The sequence below is a fragment of the Gasterosteus aculeatus genome, chromosome 8, assembly GCF_964276395.1.
Source record: "Gasterosteus aculeatus chromosome 8, fGasAcu3.hap1.1, whole genome shotgun sequence".
Lineage (NCBI taxonomy): Eukaryota > Metazoa > Chordata > Actinopteri > Perciformes > Gasterosteidae > Gasterosteus > Gasterosteus aculeatus.
This window is the reverse complement of record NC_135695.1, coordinates 10,623,475-10,643,142: the sequence shown is the minus strand read 5'-3', so window position 1 is coordinate 10,643,142 and position 19,668 is coordinate 10,623,475. Positions and strand designations below refer to the sequence as shown.

The window sequence follows — 19,668 nt, the reverse complement described above, 5'->3', positions numbered from 1 at the left end:
GAAAAAGAAATAAATAAAAATATGTTTCAACCCTTGACAGTTAGTCCTGGGACAAAGCCGGCAGGACCCCCTCCCCATCCCGGATAACTAATAGTGACCATCTCATTTACAAGAAGACTGGCGAGGGGGACGGAGAAGAATTCATCACTTGATGTTTTTTGGAGAGGCATTGACTTTTTTTCCAAGCGCTTTATTCTCTCGGAGGCCGATCCTACGTTTTGGCTCTGCAGGACAGGATCTTTGCTTTTATCTAAAACAATTTCCTGGATGAAAAGCATTAACATCCTCCCACACCGTCCCCATTTCAGCTTCAGTCCCCCTTGTGAATGCTCACTTTTCTAGGCCCAGGTCTGCTAAGACCATTACAGCCGGCCCGACCGCTTTGTCGAGCACCAGCTGGCTTTTGGAAGGAAAGATTTAGTGTATAAAAATAACTTGGCGTGCCTGTTTCAGACATCCACATACTAACTAATGCATCAAAATAGTGAGGAACATAAATGAATTTAAAACCACCACAGAACTTCTTTTATGTGAGATAATTTATTTATTTGGAGGATGTGTTAGTTCTCAAGGCTTTGCTGTGGTTCATGGGCAGTCAGGGAAATGTGGGATGAGGTTCCCCCAAATAGCTGATTCATGGTGACTTTCTCCCCTTAATGACATGGTTCAACAAACAGATATGCACTATTACATTATTGCAGAAATTACACGAGGCATTCAAATCCAGTTCTTCCGCCCACTTTGAATCTTTCAATGTTTTTTTCTTTAAAACCCCATTTAATTAACATTACCATGTGACAATGTCTCACTGCCTTCCCATTTTAATAAAACAGCATATTAACACTGACTGTAGTCCTACGCAGTGGATAACTTGTATCATTGTACGGTAAATCAACAGCTAGTCGGGTATTTTACACGCGTTCAACTTGCATTCCCTCTTTTTCATCCAGCTGGGTTCGTAAGACGGCCACGAACTGAAACCACGGGTTCATGGCCAGCTTCACCCCGGAGAGAGACGGGAGGGTTCCTGTTGCTGAGTGGAGGCAGAGGAATCATGTGATCACAGTGGGGCCGGTGCGTCCGGTCTTCTCTTGGAGCTGAGAAACCTTCAGGGCGATGTCCACCAGGGGAGCCAGCATCACCTGCACAAAGAGGCCGAAAGGTAAAAACACACACACACACACACACACACACACACACAGCATAGTAGCAAGTGCTACTTTTCATCACACAGGCATTTAAGGGCACAATGGATGATTCTATTATCTTGATACCAGCCCAAATTTGGACAAAGGCCTGGACATGAAGCCTACTTATGAACTTACATAATATAATGACCACAATTCACACACCAAAGCAAACCAGGAGAGAGCGGAACCACAAAACAACCGCTGTCGGAAGAAACGTGAAAGGTTGTCTCGTGTCTTCTTCCTGGTAAATCACACCTCCCCAAAGTCAGCCAACTGAACCATTAACCCACTGGACATTCATCTGTCAAGGTAACATTCTACAGCAGTGTGTGTTTCCAGCTTATCTCTCTGTTCGTGGCGTGGAAGCACTGAAGAGGGGGGGGGATGTCTGCTCGGACCTTCAACAACTTTTTTTGGCGGGTCTTGTCTTGCTTTCTTGTTGTACATCAAGCGCCTGTCCTCACCACTCAGAAGGACTCCAATGAGGTGTCTAGTCTGAACTGAAGTTTATTATTCCCTTCGGTTGTGGCCTTGATAAGCATCCATGACTCAAGACTTGGCCAAGAATCCCCCATCATGCTGAATACAAGGATTGGATCTCGGTTTTGGGGAGCTCCACCCAATGCGACTGTCCAGCTGGTAACAGATCATTACAGCCAGCCCGAAGGGTTCTGGGGCCAATGGGAACGAACTGCTGTGACCTAGCGTCACAACTATATTAATATCCTCATTTTCTCAAGAAAACCTGGTGCAAGTTGCAGGTTTACTTCCGTATTTGATGACTTAATTGCCTAGCGTCTCTCTCACTGGATCCTGCTGGGTGGGATTATTCTTTATCGTCCTGACCTGCGGGTCTTGGTAAATCTTCTCGGGGTCCTTCTCATAGCTGTCTATGTAGAGCCGGATGGTCGCTCCAGCGCTGCCCGTACCGCTGAGACGGAAAATGACCCTAGAACCATCAGAGAAGATCATCCTGAGGCCCTGAGAGAGGAACAGAGAAAGACACGGGAGATATGACTAACGAACATGCACAGTAACTGGAACACGTATGGAGGTAGAATTATGAGGCGCAAACACGCTGCTGGACACGATTCACAGGCTCTCACCTGGTTTTTGGACACACTCCCGTCCACAGGGTCCGTGTAAGCAAAGTTGTCAGAGACAGCCACCTCGTACGTCTTGTCGCCCGACGAGAACTTCTTCCCTATGAACGACGGGTCGAACATTGCCGTCTCCAGATCCGTGATCATCTTGTTGGCGGCGTCCGAGTCCACCTCCTCATAGTCGTACCTGGGAGTGGATGAAAATATCCCCTGGTGTCTAACTGGCATCAGACAATTGGATCATTCCTTGGACTTTTTTTTTAAGTCAGTTTAGTTTAATTTTTAAAAATGGAAAAAGGACTTTTGGTTTTAATAATAAACAAAATAGTTTATACCAAAAAATGTCTTAAAACACCTGTATGAATAGATTTTCTCTGGGCAGCTGCGTGCTGCAGTTCTAGCATTCACCACAAGAAGGTGCCAGAGTACCATCTGACCAACCGATCTCCCTGCAGCATGTCTGCATGTGTTGCTGACAAACTGTTTCAAACTGTTTGGTAACCAAAGTCCTGTAACTAAGGATCCTAGGAAAAACATTTATTTATTTTTAAAACCACAACACGCAACCTGAAATATTCCTCTTTTGGGAAATGAGGCTTGCGTTTCTCAAACCACTCTAGAGGGATCATTCCTGACCTGGTGAAGAAGTTCCTGCCAAATTTCTGCCAGTGATCCTTCATGATCTCTTCCACACTCTGTTTCCTGGTCGCAAGAATTGACAACCATGCAAGCACTGCCCACAAGCCGTCCTTCTCCCGGATGTGATCCGAGCCTGGTCGGTTAGCAGAGGGAGAAAAGAGGGGATGAGAGATTGAGTGAGTACGAGGTGCTGCTTTCATTTACTGCCATTCAGGCTCCAGAAGCAGGACGACATTCGATCACCTGTGCCGAAGCTCTCCTCTCCACACAGTGAAAGCTTTCCAGCATCCATCAGGTTGCCAAAGAACTTCCAGCCAGTTGGAGTCTCGTACAGCGGCATCTGCAGAGCTTTAGCCACACTGCATCCGAACGGCACACACACACACACACACACACACACACACACACACACACACACACACACACACACACACACAATAAAGCGGATGAGAAAACATTGGTCCGTAACTGCACTCAGTTCACCCAATAAAGACAATTTCCGATTATCTGCTACGTCGCGTGCTTATTACTTGTCCAGGGCTCCGCTGGTGGGCATGCTGCGGGCCAGCCCTCTGACCCCGGTCTTTTGGAAGTATGGGATGGTGTTAATGTTGGCAGCAATGACCGCCACGGAGTCGGAGGGGTTCACGAAAAAGCCGTTTTTGCCCAGCACCATGTTTCGGTCCTGAAATAAGGAGACAAACAGGGGTCACTAGAAAGAGAGAACAATCAAACAATTTCTCAACTCTGCTCTCACTTCTCCGCAATAAACTCTTATTTTACTGCAGCAAAATGATCTTCCTCGACTTACACCATCCCCATCAAAGGCTGCACCCAAATCATATTCTCCTCCTTTCATGGTGTTGACCAGGTCGGCAGCGTAGGTCAAGTTGGGGTCGGGGTGGTGGCCCCCAAAGTCCTCCTTGGGGACACAGTTGACGGCTGAGTGGGCAGGAGAGCCCAGCTCTTCACAGACTATCTTCCTCACATAAGGACCCACAACTGGAAGGAGAGGGACAGTCTTTAAAACGGGAACAACACCCCGTGCTTGAGGTGTATGGGGACTAGTAGAAAAGAATAACCTTCTACTTTGCTAATCTGCGATAACACGTTGCTCCTACACATGCCAAGTAACTCCTTAGGTTCAGCTGTTAGATAATCAGGACTAACACTAGCCTTTGCAGATTTATTTTGTCTGAAGTATTGCCGTTTCCCACCTCCGTGCATAGCATCCAGGCGGACGTTGATGTGATTGGCTCCAGAGAGGAGCTCCTTCAGCTCAGCAAAGTTAAAGATGCTCCTGAGCATCTCAGCGTAGGCCTCCACAGAGTCCACAATCTCCACTGAGAGAAACAAAGAGGAAAGAAGGGCATAAGAAAAGAACACAGATGTTAGGATAAAGACGTCGGGTTGGATACCTGACTCCTCTTCACAAACGGGTCAAACCAGTTTTATTGACTTTTGCTGGATTTCACAAGTCCCCAACTGTATTCATTCATTCATTATTTTAGAAGAGCAGAGAAGAAGCTGTCTGTTAACAAGTCACACAAGCGTTTGCCTGAACATTAATTCTCTTATACACTATACCTGTGAAAGGCTTGAAGGTGTCCACCTCAAAGGTCTGCTTGCCGATCTTGGACAGATCAATTTTCAGCTCTGGGCAGATCTGATACTCCTGCAGGGTTTTGCTGATCTCAAATATTTTGTTTGTGATGCCCTCTGGAGCAGGTCCTAGGGAAAAAGTCAAAGGCTGTTGGAACTGATGAGCTGAAAGATACACTAATGTGGAAAAACACTAAATAAATAAATGAATATTTCGCCTCTGTTTAGGAAATGGGTCTGTGGCTCTTGTATGACAACTGAAATGTCCTTGAATGGTGACAACTCGGCCTCCACTCACCTCCACTGGAGATGTTGTACTTAATGCCGAAGTCTCCATTGGGGCCTCCGGGGTTGTGGCTGGCTGTGAGGATAATGCCGCCCACTGCCTTTATCTTGCGGATCACACAGGAGACCGCTGGGGTGGACATGATGCCATCCTGGCCAATCACAAGATGACCAATCTGCAGGCGGGAACATAATGCGCAGGGACACATGAGTGGGATTGCATAATTCCAGGAATATGCAACTTTCTATGGGAATTAACGGGAATAAATGGGAAGTTTTGGGGTTAATTTAACTGTAGTTACCATGTCATACATGACAAAACACAATGATCAGACATGCATGCAAACATTTCTAAAAAAAATTAGAAAAAAAATTACATTTTTGACTTAATCCAACTGTGAGTAGAACGTTATTCTTTCATTGAACAACAAAAGCATGAACGTTGAAGATAATACTGCATTCCCTATGCTCCCCCTCCCCCCAAAAATAAGTCCACTTCTAAGCGTAAAAGGAATTAATCACATGTGTTTGCACATGTCTGTTTGTGCCCACTGGGACGCAACTCCCCGTGTGCACAGGTCAGTGTGTGTGTGTGTGTGTGTGTGTGTGTGTGTGTGTGTGTGTGTGTGTGTGTGTGTGTGTGTGGGGACATGGAAAGTTTCAGGAAATGTACCGGAAACTTTCCGCTCCTTTGCAACCCTGCAAATGCTTCATAGGTGCAACCCGAAGATCACACAGTGGCAAACGGAAGTCTTATGTACTCGCAAATAAGTATGTAATACTTTGCTCGGACTAAAGGATATTTGCAAAAAGTAGGCTAGGACCGTTCCCTGGGTCGGAGCCTTTTCTGCGCGTTGAGGTTGAGAAGGTCACACAGGCTTCTACCCTCTGACCTTTATGATCCTAAACAAGCCCAGTGGCTAACAACTACACACACATACTACTCTTCTATTTAGAACTCTGTTTAATGCACAACAAGTGACTAGCAGCATCACATTTCACTGGAATTGTGTTCGAAATGATTACACGTGACAAACAAAACTAAAAGGTCAAGAGGATAAACAGTTGATTAAGTAAATCTTGTAGATGGACTTTTTAAAAATAGTGTTACCATCTGCGTCCAGGACTTCCCTTTTAAACCGCGCAACCGTTGAACACATGAACAGAACTATGCACCTTTGGCAATGCCCGTTTCTCCACAGCTTCACTTCCTATGACAACAACTTGTGGAGAAAGATCAAACTTTGTTCCACTTTGCACCAGCTGCTCAAGAGGCAGAAGGACATCTCTTTAGAGAGAGAGAGAGAGAGAGAGAGAGAGAGAGAGAGAGAGAGAGAAGGTCTCAGGTTCAGTCTAGACAACAACAGTTATGTGCTGTGCAAGTACGACCACCCCAGTGCCGATACGTGCGCACAAGCACACGATGGACAAATGCTTGAAACGTTAAACAGAAAAGGCGCACGTCCCTCGTGCACGCTACAGACACTTGCAGGGCAACGTGCACTTTACGCGTCAGCACCGTCACAGTGTGATGGTGTTACGTTGTGGAGTTTATCTTTGGGAAACCCAAGTGACCTCCATCACCGCGCACTTCGTCCAAGAGGGCGCAGCTGTCATCTGGCCCACTGACAGCCGGCGCAGGAAAACCTCGTCACTGGCGCGCGCACACGTAGTTTAACGTGAAGGCTGCGCTGATTTAACGGGATTTATCGAGTAACTCGACGTCAATAACAAACATACGGCCGAGGCTCCTCCGGTTCCCCTCGCCGTGCCAAGAGACCCGGCAGGTTAAACCGGAGACCGGCAGGTGGTTTATTCTAACAGCGCAGCGGCTCGTACGTTTGCACTTCCAGCAGAAAGCACCGCTTCGCTGCGTTAGCGGCGGCTCGATGCTAACGTGCTAGCTGCCTTGGCTAACTTAGCCGCGGCTCGCTAACGTGTCACAGCGGGGAAGGGCGGGACCAACGCGTCCTCTTCTCCTACCGACCCCGTTGGCTGCGGCGATCTGGACGATCAGCTGGATGGCGTCTTTCATGAAAAACCTCCCGTCTCCTCCCACCACCACGGTGGCAGCCTGCCGCTCGGCGGGCTCGATGACGGAGATGATGCTCTGGATGAAGTTCTCCGCGTAGTGCTGGTTCTGCTGGAACACCGTCACCCTCTTCCTCAGGCCGCTCGTCCCCGGCTTCTGGTCCGAGTACGGCTTGGTCTTCACTCGTGTTATTTTCACCATTGTTTTTTTTTTTTTTCTGAGCCCCCCGTGGGATCCGCTATCTGGCCCGAAAGAAAGAGGCGACTGCAGCGGCAGAGCGGCCACACGTACACACCGGGCTAGTCACGCCTCCCGTCCTCAAAGGCACGCCCACTGTCGTCCTCGAAGACACGCCCCCTCGCTTTAAAGGGCAGGTCGAGGCCCTGGAGGATTCTTCACTCAACATGCTAACATGGATGTTTTGACAGATAATAGATTTTGGTCGTTTTTTTTAAACATAAATACTTGGGAAGTGCATCATGCACGCTTTACACGAACACACAGATATTATGTATCGTAGATAATATATACCATGGTATCTTCTGCATGGGGAATATTGTGAAATGGTCAACTTCAGCCCCTGTTGTTTGTCTTGTTGCATCAGGGTGTTTGACTACCATAAGCAGAACAAAGATCAACTTTAGACCTGCCGTGAAAGCGCGGTGTATGTTTGTATTTGTGAACCAACATATCTATGCATGTACACGTATAGCTATGCATTCTTCAGCCTTTAGAGCAGAGCAAATGCAAGAGTAAATTTGCCCCTAGTTCTATCTATCTATCATATATAGTATTAATTAAATCTAGATCTGATCTGATCGTCTGTTTTCTTGCAACTGTTGATTTACTGGCATTATTTTTTTCAATAATAACTATAATAATAATTCAAGATAAAAGTTCTAAAACAAATTCACAGAATTACATAGAAACTGAAATACTTCAACAACACAAAAAACACACATGCTACATAATGATTTGAATAGCACAATGACAAATTGACTCCTGACCCCTGAACCTAGACTGCCCTGACCAGTCAAGTCAAACCTCTGCATTGGGAAAGGAAGAGCAGACAGGAGCTCAGGACATTAGATACATCTCACATGCCATATGACATTTGCGTAGGTGCCTCTATGGTTTCAGCAGAGAAAGTCAAAGGGCAAATAATGGCCAGAGAGTTATAAATAGGAGGTCAACACTGCTCTAAACTGCAAAGGCCAAGGGCAAATAAAGTTTAGAGCTGAGCGCATTGCAAAGGAATGCATTTCGCTGCCAACCCACATCCCCACAGCCGCATACTGTTTTAAGAATATGGAGAGAAACAGACTCCAATCCTTCCTTTAAACATAAAAACATCATTCAGACAGCATTCACTAAGCATTGGTCATCAAAAGATGTGTGGTTACAGCCTGGCTGCCTTTGGTCGAATGGTAAGATGGTTTCAAGAGCATTTAGACAATACTATTTCAATGTGCAGTAGCGTCGTATTAGGACCAGCTTTGGGCTCTACCACAAAAATCACACACATTAAAACCATTGGAACATCTATCATACATGGCACCTACATGTCTAAGAAACATTGATACTCAGGCATCATTGTAGAAAATAAAACCGAATAGATTTTTAGATGTTGGGCAAGGGGTTCCTACCAAATATACGTCGGTATAATATACTAAAAAAATTCTACTAACATCTACATGACAAAAAGGATGAAATGTTAATTAAAATATATGGACATCTAGGGAAATTAAATATTGTATATTTGTTTTGGCCTGTATTACATGACTGTATACAATGAATGAGGAAATATTGTTTGACAAGAGTTGACAATTGACAAGAGCCATCATTTAAAGGATGAATTATGAATTCATATTTCCTTGATCCATACACTCTATACATTTAACTGTGTTAATATTTAGAAAAGTCTCTACATTAATTGATTAATGTAAGCATTAACGACCATCATGGGCTGCACTTAATGATTTAAGCGACCGCCCTCAGCTGCCATCAATAGTTAACCCCTCAGATCCATGGAGTCACCGAGCTTCTCAAACAACCTTCTTGCAGCTGGGTCTGATCAAGCTGCTGGCTACGAGCCGCCAGAAGGTCTCTGGTGTCTGACATTTAAGGCTTTACAGAACTCAGGTAAGCTTTGAACGCAGGCCTTCAAAAAGTTGAAAGCCGTGTTCCTTCTGGACCTGAAATACACATGCGGTCCGATTGCAGTTTTTTTACCGCCGCTGGGTATAGAACATTTTCCATTTATTACGTATCCCATCTGAAAGCACAGGTTTATGAGTAGTCTATCTTGAGTAAATGCAGTACAGCTTTACGTGCTGGGTAGTATGGTCTCTACACAGTTGTAGGTCCAATCGTGTCTCTCGTTGATGGGCAGAATGTGTTGGCACACCTAGGAGACAGAGATCTTTGTTAGTGTCCCCAAAAAAACAACAACGCTAATTTCATTCCATGCTATTACAATATCACTTACAATAAAGTATTTTCTTATTCAGAACGAACACTTTCACCGTACAAGATCACAAGGTTTTATTTATTGATTGAAATCATAAAAAAGGTTTTTGTTTCTCTCCGTACCATCTTGGTCCTGGCTGGAACCTCGACTGCGAACACACTCATGCCTCTGCTGCTGCAGCAGTTCCTGCTCTGCTCATTGTTTACATGGACAGTCACTTTCTGGTTGGTCTGCAACACAAAGGGTATTGGCTTATCGGAGGCGAGTCAGGGTACAAAATCCAGAACAGATTGCAAAACCTACTGAGGAAAATACACAAAATCAACATGCAGATAAACAAACATATATACTGTATATATTTCATTTTATAATTATGTTTTTAATTGTGCATAATAATTCATGTATGACCCTGAAGTAAAAAAAGCCTACTTCATTTTTACAAAAAAAAAAGGAATGTGTTTTGTAAAACTATAAATGAACAAACAGCCTTATGTTAATGTGAGAAAAAAAAAATAACTATGAAAACTATGAAACAGAGGAAGAATCAACACTCTGGTGAAAACCAGTGGAAATGTAAACACTTCCCGTGTTCAGTGGTTCCTTTGTATCACTGGGTCATTCCTGCTGAGTAGCTCCTGTTGCTATGAGAATCTAAACGATGGCTGCATATCAATTACCAACACACAGTGTCAAGGGCCTTTGCAACAATACACTGACGTCAGACGGTGTCTTAAACAGGACAGGGTTGTTAAATACAGAAAGCTTACCGTTTGACAACACACAAACACTCCGATTCTCTGTGCTTTGTGTAATACTGATTTCCATTAGTTGTCTACCTTGTTAGCTATGAGGGAGGAGATCCTGTGTTCTCCTCGGTAGGTGTAGATAAAGACGTTGTCTTGTCCTCTCAGTGCTTTGGCCCCCGTCCTGGCGGTGATGGACTTCTGGAGGGCCTGGTTCTGAAGCTTGGGCCCTGAGTCCATAGTGAGTGGCTGGATGGATGGCTGAGTGCCTTCACAGTGCACTTCTATCTGGAATGGACAGGCCTGGGCCGAGGAGTTCATGTTAATGAAGTTAGTGGACTTTGTGTGCGGTTTAGAAAGCTTGGGTGTGTTTCTCTGTGTATTAGAACCAGTGCTTTTGCCCTGAGAGGCTTTGGTTATGAAAATCAAGTGAAAGAAACATTTAAACTCAATTCACTAGCTAGTTGTGCAGAGTAGCCAATCTTTTTTCTTATCAAAAAACAAATTAAAGTGACTTGATGTCATGGCATCTTAAAACAGATTGAAATATTTGCAATTGCATGTGGTTGTTTTAAGTGAGCGCAGAAGTGTAAACTGACGTCGACTAGCTCCAGCAGTCGGTTGAAGCCCATAGCTTCCAGGATGACCCACAAGTCTGCGGGGTCTCCATCCTTCTCTGTGGCCTCCATCAGGTTGAGCTCCACGAAGCCCTGCCGCGTCAACTGGTTCTTCCTCATATCAAAGTTCTCTGCAACAAAAGACATTCTTCATTTTTTTTGATTTTTGGACATTTATCACTGCCATAATGACAATGATTACCTTTGCAGACAGCCCAGGCGTCTTTGTCACATTTCTCTCCACTGGTCCTCAGCTCAAAGAAGTTGTACTCCTCCAGACTGAGCAAACCATTTCCATCCAGGTCGATCACCTCAAAGACGTCGGACAGCGCCTCCCTGTGGCACAGAGGGAGCAACACACAGACATGAGATACAGGCAGCACCCGTCCATCTTTCCTCCCTCGTACCCCTGCGTCTCACTGCTGTGATAGCGAAGCCGTCCAGGCGTCCTCCTTTTTCTTTTTTCTACGCTGACATGAATACTTTACACATTCAGAAACACCAGCTTATTGCTGGTAACATTTGACAATACTTCACTAAGTGTTGTGGGTTTTTGTTTTCAACTGATAGCGCACATACATGTATGTGCAAGGACGCAGACCCGGACACACACACACACACGCACAGACACACAAACACAGACAGACCTCAGCTCCCTGGTGAGGTCTAGTTCTCCACAGTCAGTCCTGTAGATGAGCTCTACGGGTTTATTTGAAGGGCTCTTTTTGCTCTTCTTCTTTAGTTTGCATCCACTCGTGAAGGGCAGCAGGTAATAAGTCCCAGCATGCAATTCTCCTTTCCAAACATATTTCTGCGGGAACAAAGATGGAGTAACATCCTACTACGTTAAAAACCACGAGTGCCTCCTGGCCGGTAGCACAATCAAGCTTCAGCTTCATAGTTTCAGCTATGCTGCGACCTTTAGGCCGGGATGTCAGTGGATAGAGAACACTTTCATCAGGGGTTACAGTTTGATAAAGACGTGTTTCTACCAACACACAAACTCCTAACGTGAGCATCAATGGGAATATTGAACATGAGCAAATTCTCAAGTGCACGCAGATCTCTCAGCACAAACAACACATACGTCTTTGTCCTTTGACTCGGTGAACCCCACTAACGTGGACTCCTCCTTGGTTTCACCAGCTGCCATCACAAAGAGAGCCGTGTCCACCGTCATCCATGAAGAAGGCTTGTCTGAAAGAACACAATATGCCAAGCTGCTGTATAGGTTATTAAGTCAAAGGTTGTTCATTTTGTGGACAAAATAAACAAAAACTACCATGTAGGAACATTTGGACCTGCCTAATCAGGGTGGCAAGCCAACATGTAACCTTATTATGGGGTAATCTCATTTGAAAGATGTGGTGCGTAGCATAAAACAGGGCCAGTACCGGCTCCGTGGCTGAGGCTGAGTGGTTGGATGGTTAGGTAGACGTTGGTTGTCTGGGGAACGTGGAGCTCGTACTGCAGAGAGCTGATACTGCCGTCTTCCTCCAAGAAGAAACAGCCCTTCATAGAACCGTGATGCCACTCCTGGGGAAAATGGATAACAATTCTAACGACAGCGCCACCACATCCATTAAACGGATTTAGTTTGGCCAATAAAGCAAAAAAAATAATATGTCCTCAGCTTTATCAGATTTAGATCCAGCTGTTTCTTATTTCAAGCTCTTCGCATCATTCAAACGGTGTATAATGATACTCGCAGTCGAACATATTTTGTTATGTGTGGTCTCTCTTTAGATCCTGACACAATCCCAACAAATGTTTTACTGCCTGACAACGGAATGCATTTATTCATTCAATAGAAAACAAAGCTAATTTGCAGTTTATTAGAAAGGGGGATTGATCTTGTGACGGGGGAAGTGTATTTTGGAATGAAAAAGATAAATGAAATCACAGTCAATCACAACAGTGGGGATGCTCACTTGATTAACAGACACTGCCTCTGTGATTATCACCGCTCCAACAATTACGGGGCATTTTCATTAATACACAGTTTGCCGCGTGTAAACACTTGTTATGCTCCTGCTGCTCCAGAGGAGGGCAGAAGTGCCACACTGGGTTTTCTAGTAAAGGCTGAAGTCAATCTCCGTCTCAGACCTGATACGGCAAATTGGAGTCCATTTAACTTTGATAAATACAACCTTTTCATTTTCGGGCCAGCGGCCATTCACAACTATCAAGAGGCAACTCTGGCAATATTTATGGATGCTTATATTTCTCTCTTTTTGCAATACTGTTGTTCCTTTGTCTGACAGCACAACTGAAATTAGGTCATAATTTGAAATTGAACAGCCACGTTAAAAAAAAAGGAAGTTTTTCTTCCGCTCATTGGAGACACATAAAATGAAAACACAGTTGGTGTGGGTACACAGTAAGAGGACACTGAGGACCGTGCAAGTCTACAATAGGCCATGTATCCTTTTAGTGGACAAATAAATCATCAAGTTAAACAAAGAAAGAACCATAAAGACAGAGCACGTCTAACTCATTTAGAGAAAAGCCATTTCCTCAAAGTATTTATCTTGGGCTGTGTGAGGCATAAAAGATCAAACCATAACATTTCGGTGGCTTGTCCGGACAATATTAAATGAGGTAAACTGCCACGGGCCCCCATCAACTGCCTAAAGACATCAGAACGAATGCCCCCATAGAGAGAGGGTCAGCCTGCAGACTAATAAAGGCGCTGTCACCGGCTTCGGCCACAGGTTTGATTGACTGCGACACAGAAGGGGCGAATGATACCGAACCAGTCACACACACACACACACACACACACACACACACACACACACACACACACACGCAAACATCCTTTTAAAGCACAACCTTTACATTTTAACTAATCTATTCCTAAAAAACAAATCCTGAGATGAAATATTGTTTACTTGTGATGTGTGTAGTCATGACAACAGATTTCACCCAAAAGGTGCACGCACGCACGCACACACACACACACACACACACACACACACACACACACACACACACACACACACACACACACACACACACACACACACACACACACACACACACACAGCCTACCCTCCATCCGCCAACTCCCAATTATCTGCCTATGGCAGTACAGCAGCCAATATAGCAAGCAGAACTTCCCTCAGAGGGAATCTCTGGACACACATTCTTTTACCACGATGATGTTTGGCCCTTTCCAATCTCAGCACAGTGCCTGGGCCTGAGAGACGGAGCGCCGGGCTGTTATTTCTATTTATTTATTTATTTTTCATGCTGCAAAGCAAACCAGCCGAGGTTAAGCCAAAAAGTGTGAAAATAAAGAGTGTGGGATCAATACAGTGTATATTTTCCACCCTGGGCTAAATTCTCCCATCAAAAGAAACATTGGTAACACTGACTGTGGCAGAGCAGCGCGCCTGCAGAGTCCTTTGCTATCGTATCGAGTCGCTCGCTGGAGCCCACATACAGAGATTTACAGGTTTTGTCAGTGGAGTGACAAACGATGAATCTTTCAGATTCATAACATAGCTAGCATGTTGCGTATAGAATATAATAAGAATACATAGAAAAAATCATGAAATGGATGAGTTAATACTATACAGTACTGTATTAAATTAAATCCACTGCCGTTAACTGGGACTAAAAGAGAGAGTTACGGCTTTACATGTCTGGTTAAGTTATTACTTTGTTTGTTACAACAAAGTCTTCAAACACGGACCTTCATGGGTGACTGACACCCATGATTTCAGAAATATCCATGGGCTCTCTGAACATACTTTGTCATATCTCGGACATTTCATTCCATAGATGAAGGATTAATCACAATGGTGATGAGATGAATCGCCGCTGTAGGGTCGTAGTGACTGTGTGTGTGTGTGTGTGTGTGTGTGTGTAGGTGGGGGGGGGGGGTTACCTGTAGGCCTGAAGGCTCTGTTATTTTGCTGGCCCTAGTGCTGCTGGAAGTCATAGTGATGGAGTTGGACAGGGATGACCGTCTGCTGCGCGCAGAAGAAGGACGGGAGGATGATCTGCTGTCTGAGGCACACACACACACACACACACACACACACACACACACACACACACACACACACACACACATATTTCACACATACACACACACACACACAGATAAAAAGTTACATCGCTAAACACTATCACCAAACATCCATCCAAAGTTATTATAGATCAATCACGTTGCTGCAGCACGAACAGAACGCTCACTTGACCGAGTGACAGATGAAGTACAGCCCTCCTCCCGCCGAACAGTAAACACACTTTTGAGAGAGAGATGAGGCAAACAACACAATTGACAAAGTAATCAGTCTTCACAGAAGTTCGTGCAAGGTCAAGCGAAGATGGCTACTTTGCATTTGGGTTCTGCGAATGTGTGTTCTCGAGCTCGACTACCTTTTAATTAATTATGGAGGCATTTTAAATCACAAATGGCATAACAGCACCCCCTCAAATCCATTATCTCGCACAACTTCTCCCCTTGAACTCTAATTGAAGCCTGAAAATATCAATTCACTAATGAGGATCTATAACTATCCAGATGAGAAGTAATGTGAAGGGCTTACAAGCAAATTACCGTAGCGGAGAAATAAATAGACCAACTGTCATGGTATTTGTGATGGATCTATTTTGTATTGATGGCAGTATTTTAATCTAGAGGCTCAAATTGCAGCTGTTGTGTGGAGGTGGACAAAGAAGCACTGAAACATGGCGAAACAAAAGCTTCAGTGTGAGTTTATAGCCGGTATTGTTTCTGAACTAGTAGTGGATAACCGCACAAACTGAACTAAACAGACCAATTATCAGAAAAGCACGGGGACAATTCATCAATCTTTTTGACTGTTTGCCAAAATATGTTCGACGCACAATGCTGATGTGTGATTGGTCTGTGTCGCATCAATTAGATGTAAAACAGTTAGCCAAAGTGACCCGTCTCCGTGTTCCCCCGAGGGTTCCAACTTAAGCAGGAGGGAGTAGGGGGGGGGGTAGTCTGTCCGCTGGTGCAAGCGCCATACACGGACATATGCACCCCTGATATAACGGTAGGGAAAAAAACACTGCATCTTCCATACAGTTAACACATATTTCTCAGTGTAGCACTGGTACACACTGACAAATTCAGGAGCAAATGAGCAGTCAAAACTGTTTTTGAGCTCAAAGAATAACCCATTCAACATGTGCAATCTCATCGTGTCTTGTGTTAGAGCCTTGTTCAAACGTAGCGGGTATAAATCAATAGCAGGGAGAGGCACGATAATGTGATAATCCCGACAACTATGTGCGAGCTCATTTGTTTTTGCAGTGGTGGTCGACTGGGCCCTCCTCTCGACCACCGTCTAATCCCTCATCATCTCCCTTGTGAGAAGTGGTGGAATCCTCCAAATCAATAACATGAACATGGACTGACCACCTAAATCAACCCCATCTATCTTCCCACCGTGGTCCTGTCCCCAGCTCGCTCATCCAGGGTCTCTGTTCTTCTTATTCCTCGGAATGCAGCTTTTAAGGTGCAAAAAGAGGACTTTTACATCCACCTACAACCGGGTAAAGGGGGGGTCTTTTTTTGCACACATACACTTCATCATTTACAGTTGCAGAGGGATGAAACTGGACGTAATGCCAGTCCTTGTTTGTTTAAGCAATGAAAACCTGTTTCTTTAGCAAGAGACGGCCAACTCCACAGGCACAGTTGAACGGCAGCAGAGATGGAGCTTTTGTCAATCTCTTAATGGCAGAAGTGATTACCCAAATCACAACGCTTTACAGTCTCCTCCCTGCAAACAAGCAGCCCTAATTGTGTGGCTATTATGAGGAATAGACCGTCTTAATGAGGTGATTTGTCACGGGGGGAGTGAAAAATTGATCAATAACAGAGCTATTATTTATTCATCAAAACTAATCGGCGAGGCGTATTGAGGCAAGACATGTCTATCGGTGCGCAACTATAAATTGGAATCTGAAGTATACATAATGTGCAGTCGCCAATGGCTGCTACTTTGTACCTGTAGATTGTAAATTGTGCCGTGCAAATTGCTATTACGTTATGGAGTTATACACTTATAAGAGTTTAGCATTTCCATGCAAAAAACAGAACTGCTGAATATATTGGCTGGCTAATGCAAACAGTATAGTAGAGCATTCTGGAACAAAGTAACTTTGAGAGGTTATAATCTTTGCATTTTGCTTCCTTTCTGTGGTGGTGTAATGTTTCTAAATTCCTTTTTAAAGAGGTTGGACTATGTTTTGTGTGAGAAGAAGAATGCTTTTGAGCGGACAAAATGACAGAGAAAAAGTTATCCATGTGGAATCACTCTTTGGGTCTTTAATACAAATCTGTTGCAAAAAGAAATCCCACGCATACGCATACCCAGACTGATCAAATTCAGACAGTCAATTTCAGGTTACAGTATCATATCCCTGCGTGTTGTACCTTTCTTGAGTGTGGTGTCTGATTCTGCTTGGAGTGTTTCTGGAGTTTGAGGCACAGTCGCTGCCGCTTGTGCTGATGCTGCTGATGCTGCCGATGATGCCGATGATACTGAGCTCTTTGGAGGGCTGTATGACCGACTGCCAAAGTTCTGTCGCTTCAGCTTGGCATTTGCCTCGAGTCTCTCCAAAGCAGCCGTCTCACACTGCTCTACTGTAGACAGCAGCAATCTGCAGAACTGACAGCAAGAGGAAACCAGCGGTGAGAGCATGATACATGAGGAAGTTTTAAGAGATAAAGATGTTTTCATTGGATGGAGGTAAACATATGACAATTAATTAGACGATATTGGAGCGAATTTTAGGAGGTGATGGAATTGTTTTGTTTTGCACTATTGAATTTTCTGTGCTGCTTAGCATTGCTGAGTCTTCTGTATGTTATGTCAATTTACAACAAAAGAAACATGTTGAGCAAACTTAAAAAGTTAAGTAGTTAAGAGTGAACGCTATTAAATATAACATTTAAATAACCTATAAGCAAAGATTGAATAAATGCATTTAAAATACACATTTTCATAAGCCTAGACACATACAGTAGGTTAGGTGTATAAGATTTATCACCACAAGTCTAATCACCACATCAGTCCCCCTGTCCCTCCTTACTTATCTTAACTTACTTCTGCATAGTCCAGTTTTCCGTCTTTGTTGATGTCAGCCAAAGAAAAAATGGAGTTCACCTCTTCAATAGTCATCTTCTCCCCTCTCTATAAGATAGATGTAAAAGACAGATGTTCTTTAGTAGTAAAGAAAATCAGTTCATGTTTATCTGTATACAACATCAGAATGTATAGCTTATTCACTTACTCACATGTATTGAAAACCTTAGCATGAATCTTAAAAATAAGCAGTCGATTTGTTATAGATATCCTATAAACAAACTGTTTAAGGGTTACTCACCGTGGTAAGGGCCTTCTGCAGTTCACTGTGTGAGATGTAGCCGTCACTGTTCAAATCCATCTTTTTGAAGGCTCTCATTAGCTCAGTTTCATCAGTTTTCTTCTCATTTTTGAGAATCTCACAGAAGTCATCGAAGTTCAGCTTGGATGTTCTTGGGGTCCAGTATTTATTTAGAGTTGCGTGGGCTGGATTTCTACCAGCCTGCTGTAGAGCTTAAAAGGATAAATGGGAAAGAACATTGAAACCACCATCAGCAACAGCTGATGACAACCAATGATATTAGCATAAGGACATCTTTTTGCTGTGCTTTTTAAATTACATTTACATTATTTAAACTGTCCCACAGTGAGCTACTTTTCTTATCTCATCTCAACTAAAGAGTTTAGAAAATGTCCCTCTTCCTAAAACATTTTGAACATGTAGGTCGATGTCTGTCTCTCGGAGCTTGAAATTAGATCAATATGAGGCGTCATCAGCTAATACCTTTTGTAGAGGGGTCCCTAATTAGTGCTCAGCTGTGGATTCATTACAGTTTCTGGGAAAATCACATCAATTATTTTTAAATACTGTAAAACGGCAAAACCTTCAATCTTTAAAAATGGCCATCTCCATGTAACATCCTCATAACTCCTAGAGTGTGTAAATCTGTTTCCAGATGACATAATTATGTCACTGTCATATTAACATGCCAATCATATAACTGACGTTAGGTTGTAGTTATAGCATTAAAATGAATTGGCACATACATGCGTTTTACTGGGTTAACAGTTCTATAACAAGCAAGCGGTTTTTATTAATCAGATAAAATGAGCTTACCACGACATAGCTGCTGTTTCGAAGTAATATTTGCCAAACTAGATTTGAACAGAGACAGGTATGCGGCTCTACAGTGCACATAGAACGCCTCCTCTTCATCAGAAGGACGAGGTGACTCTTGAAAAGACATTTTAGGAGTGAGCGATGGACGTGGTTATAGCTAACCGTTAATGATCCTAATAGCTAACGTTAGCTAATTTAGCACTGTTCAGTTTATAAACGCGGACGGCAGGCAAATATGGCAGCTAACTGCTATTATCTTCACTTTTTAATTACACGGTAGCAATCGCCAAATAGCATTCAAGATGCATCATATTGAACCAGCTTCGCGTTAGCATGGACACTCTCCAAACACCGTTGCTAACTTGCCTTCTGTTGCTAGGTAAACAAAAACTCACTAGTGTTCACCAAAAACCCCACGGAAGAAACAACGTCAATTCTTTCCGTTCCTGCAAAAAAGAAAAGTAAATGCCAAATTAAGTAATTTGAAGTCTTAACATAAATAAACCGTCTTTAAATTAAATTCACGGGTTTATTCTTTAGTCAAACAGTTTGTTTCGTGTTCCAGTTGTCTTTCCATTACTGCGACATGTGGAACTATAAACAGGAGCATTTATGTTTTACTCCTACGGTTTGGATGTAGCAAAGGCGACAGATTTATACATTTGTGACGATCAATCTTCGCTAAAACCATCTTAAATTTGTTTTATCATCTATTATGTGGTCACATCTATCACCAGGTAAATGATAACTTTCTGCGTATCGTCAATAGAGTCTTCCCTGTCACAGAT

The 19,668-nt window shown here is 43.7% G+C and overlaps 2 protein-coding genes across 2 annotated transcripts; both read right to left on the bottom strand.

Annotated features, from left to right (window-relative positions):
• Positions 1–524: 524 nt before the first annotated feature.
• Positions 525–7,351, bottom strand: pgm1 (phosphoglucomutase 1). Its single transcript, XM_040184206.2, has 11 exons — positions 6,807–7,351; positions 4,833–4,995; positions 4,520–4,663; positions 4,150–4,275; positions 3,744–3,934; positions 3,463–3,617; positions 3,176–3,291; positions 2,930–3,065; positions 2,297–2,480; positions 2,037–2,171; positions 525–1,142 (listed from the first exon to the last, which is right to left on the bottom strand). The coding sequence occupies exons 1-11, from the start codon at positions 7,050–7,052 to the stop codon at positions 1,053–1,055; spliced, it is 1,686 nt and encodes a 561-aa protein (XP_040040140.2). The 5' UTR covers positions 7,053–7,351; the 3' UTR covers positions 525–1,052.
• Positions 7,352–8,175: 824 nt separating this feature from the next.
• Positions 8,176–19,301, bottom strand: efcab7 (EF-hand calcium binding domain 7). The gene is made up of 13 exons (XM_040184205.2): positions 18,878–19,301; positions 18,062–18,273; positions 17,782–17,868; positions 17,109–17,343; positions 14,577–14,698; positions 12,076–12,217; positions 11,769–11,878; positions 11,329–11,492; positions 10,884–11,017; positions 10,664–10,812; positions 10,158–10,367; positions 9,444–9,551; positions 8,176–9,258 (listed from the first exon to the last, which is right to left on the bottom strand). The coding sequence occupies exons 1-13, from the start codon at positions 19,005–19,007 to the stop codon at positions 9,178–9,180; spliced, it is 1,884 nt and encodes a 627-aa protein (XP_040040139.2). The 5' UTR covers positions 19,008–19,301; the 3' UTR covers positions 8,176–9,177.
• Positions 19,302–19,668: the final 367 nt, after the last annotated feature.

Bases quoted from the DNA above. Each gene is read 5' to 3' on its own strand.
- pgm1 (XM_040184206.2), bottom strand. From the start codon at position 7,052: ATGGTGAAAATAACACGAGTGAAGACCAAGCCGTACTCGGACCAGAAG. The intron at 3,066-3,175 runs GTGATCGAATGT...CTAACCGACCAG, and splicing joins AGAGGAGAGCTTCGGCACAG to GCTCGGATCACATCCGGGAG. The intron at 2,481-2,929 runs GTCAGGAATGAT...ATCCACTCCCAG, and splicing joins GGCAGGAACTTCTTCACCAG to GTACGACTATGAGGAGGTGG.
- efcab7 (XM_040184205.2), bottom strand. From the start codon at position 19,007: ATGTCTTTTCAAGAGTCACCTCGTCCTTCTGATGAAGAGGAGGCGTTC. The intron at 12,218-14,576 runs GTAACCCCCCCC...CATTTTCCCCAG, and splicing joins CAGAGCCTTCAGGCCTACAG to GAGTGGCATCACGGTTCTAT. The intron at 11,018-11,328 runs GTCTGTCTGTGT...TCTGTGCCACAG, and splicing joins GACCTCACCAGGGAGCTGAG to GGAGGCGCTGTCCGACGTCT.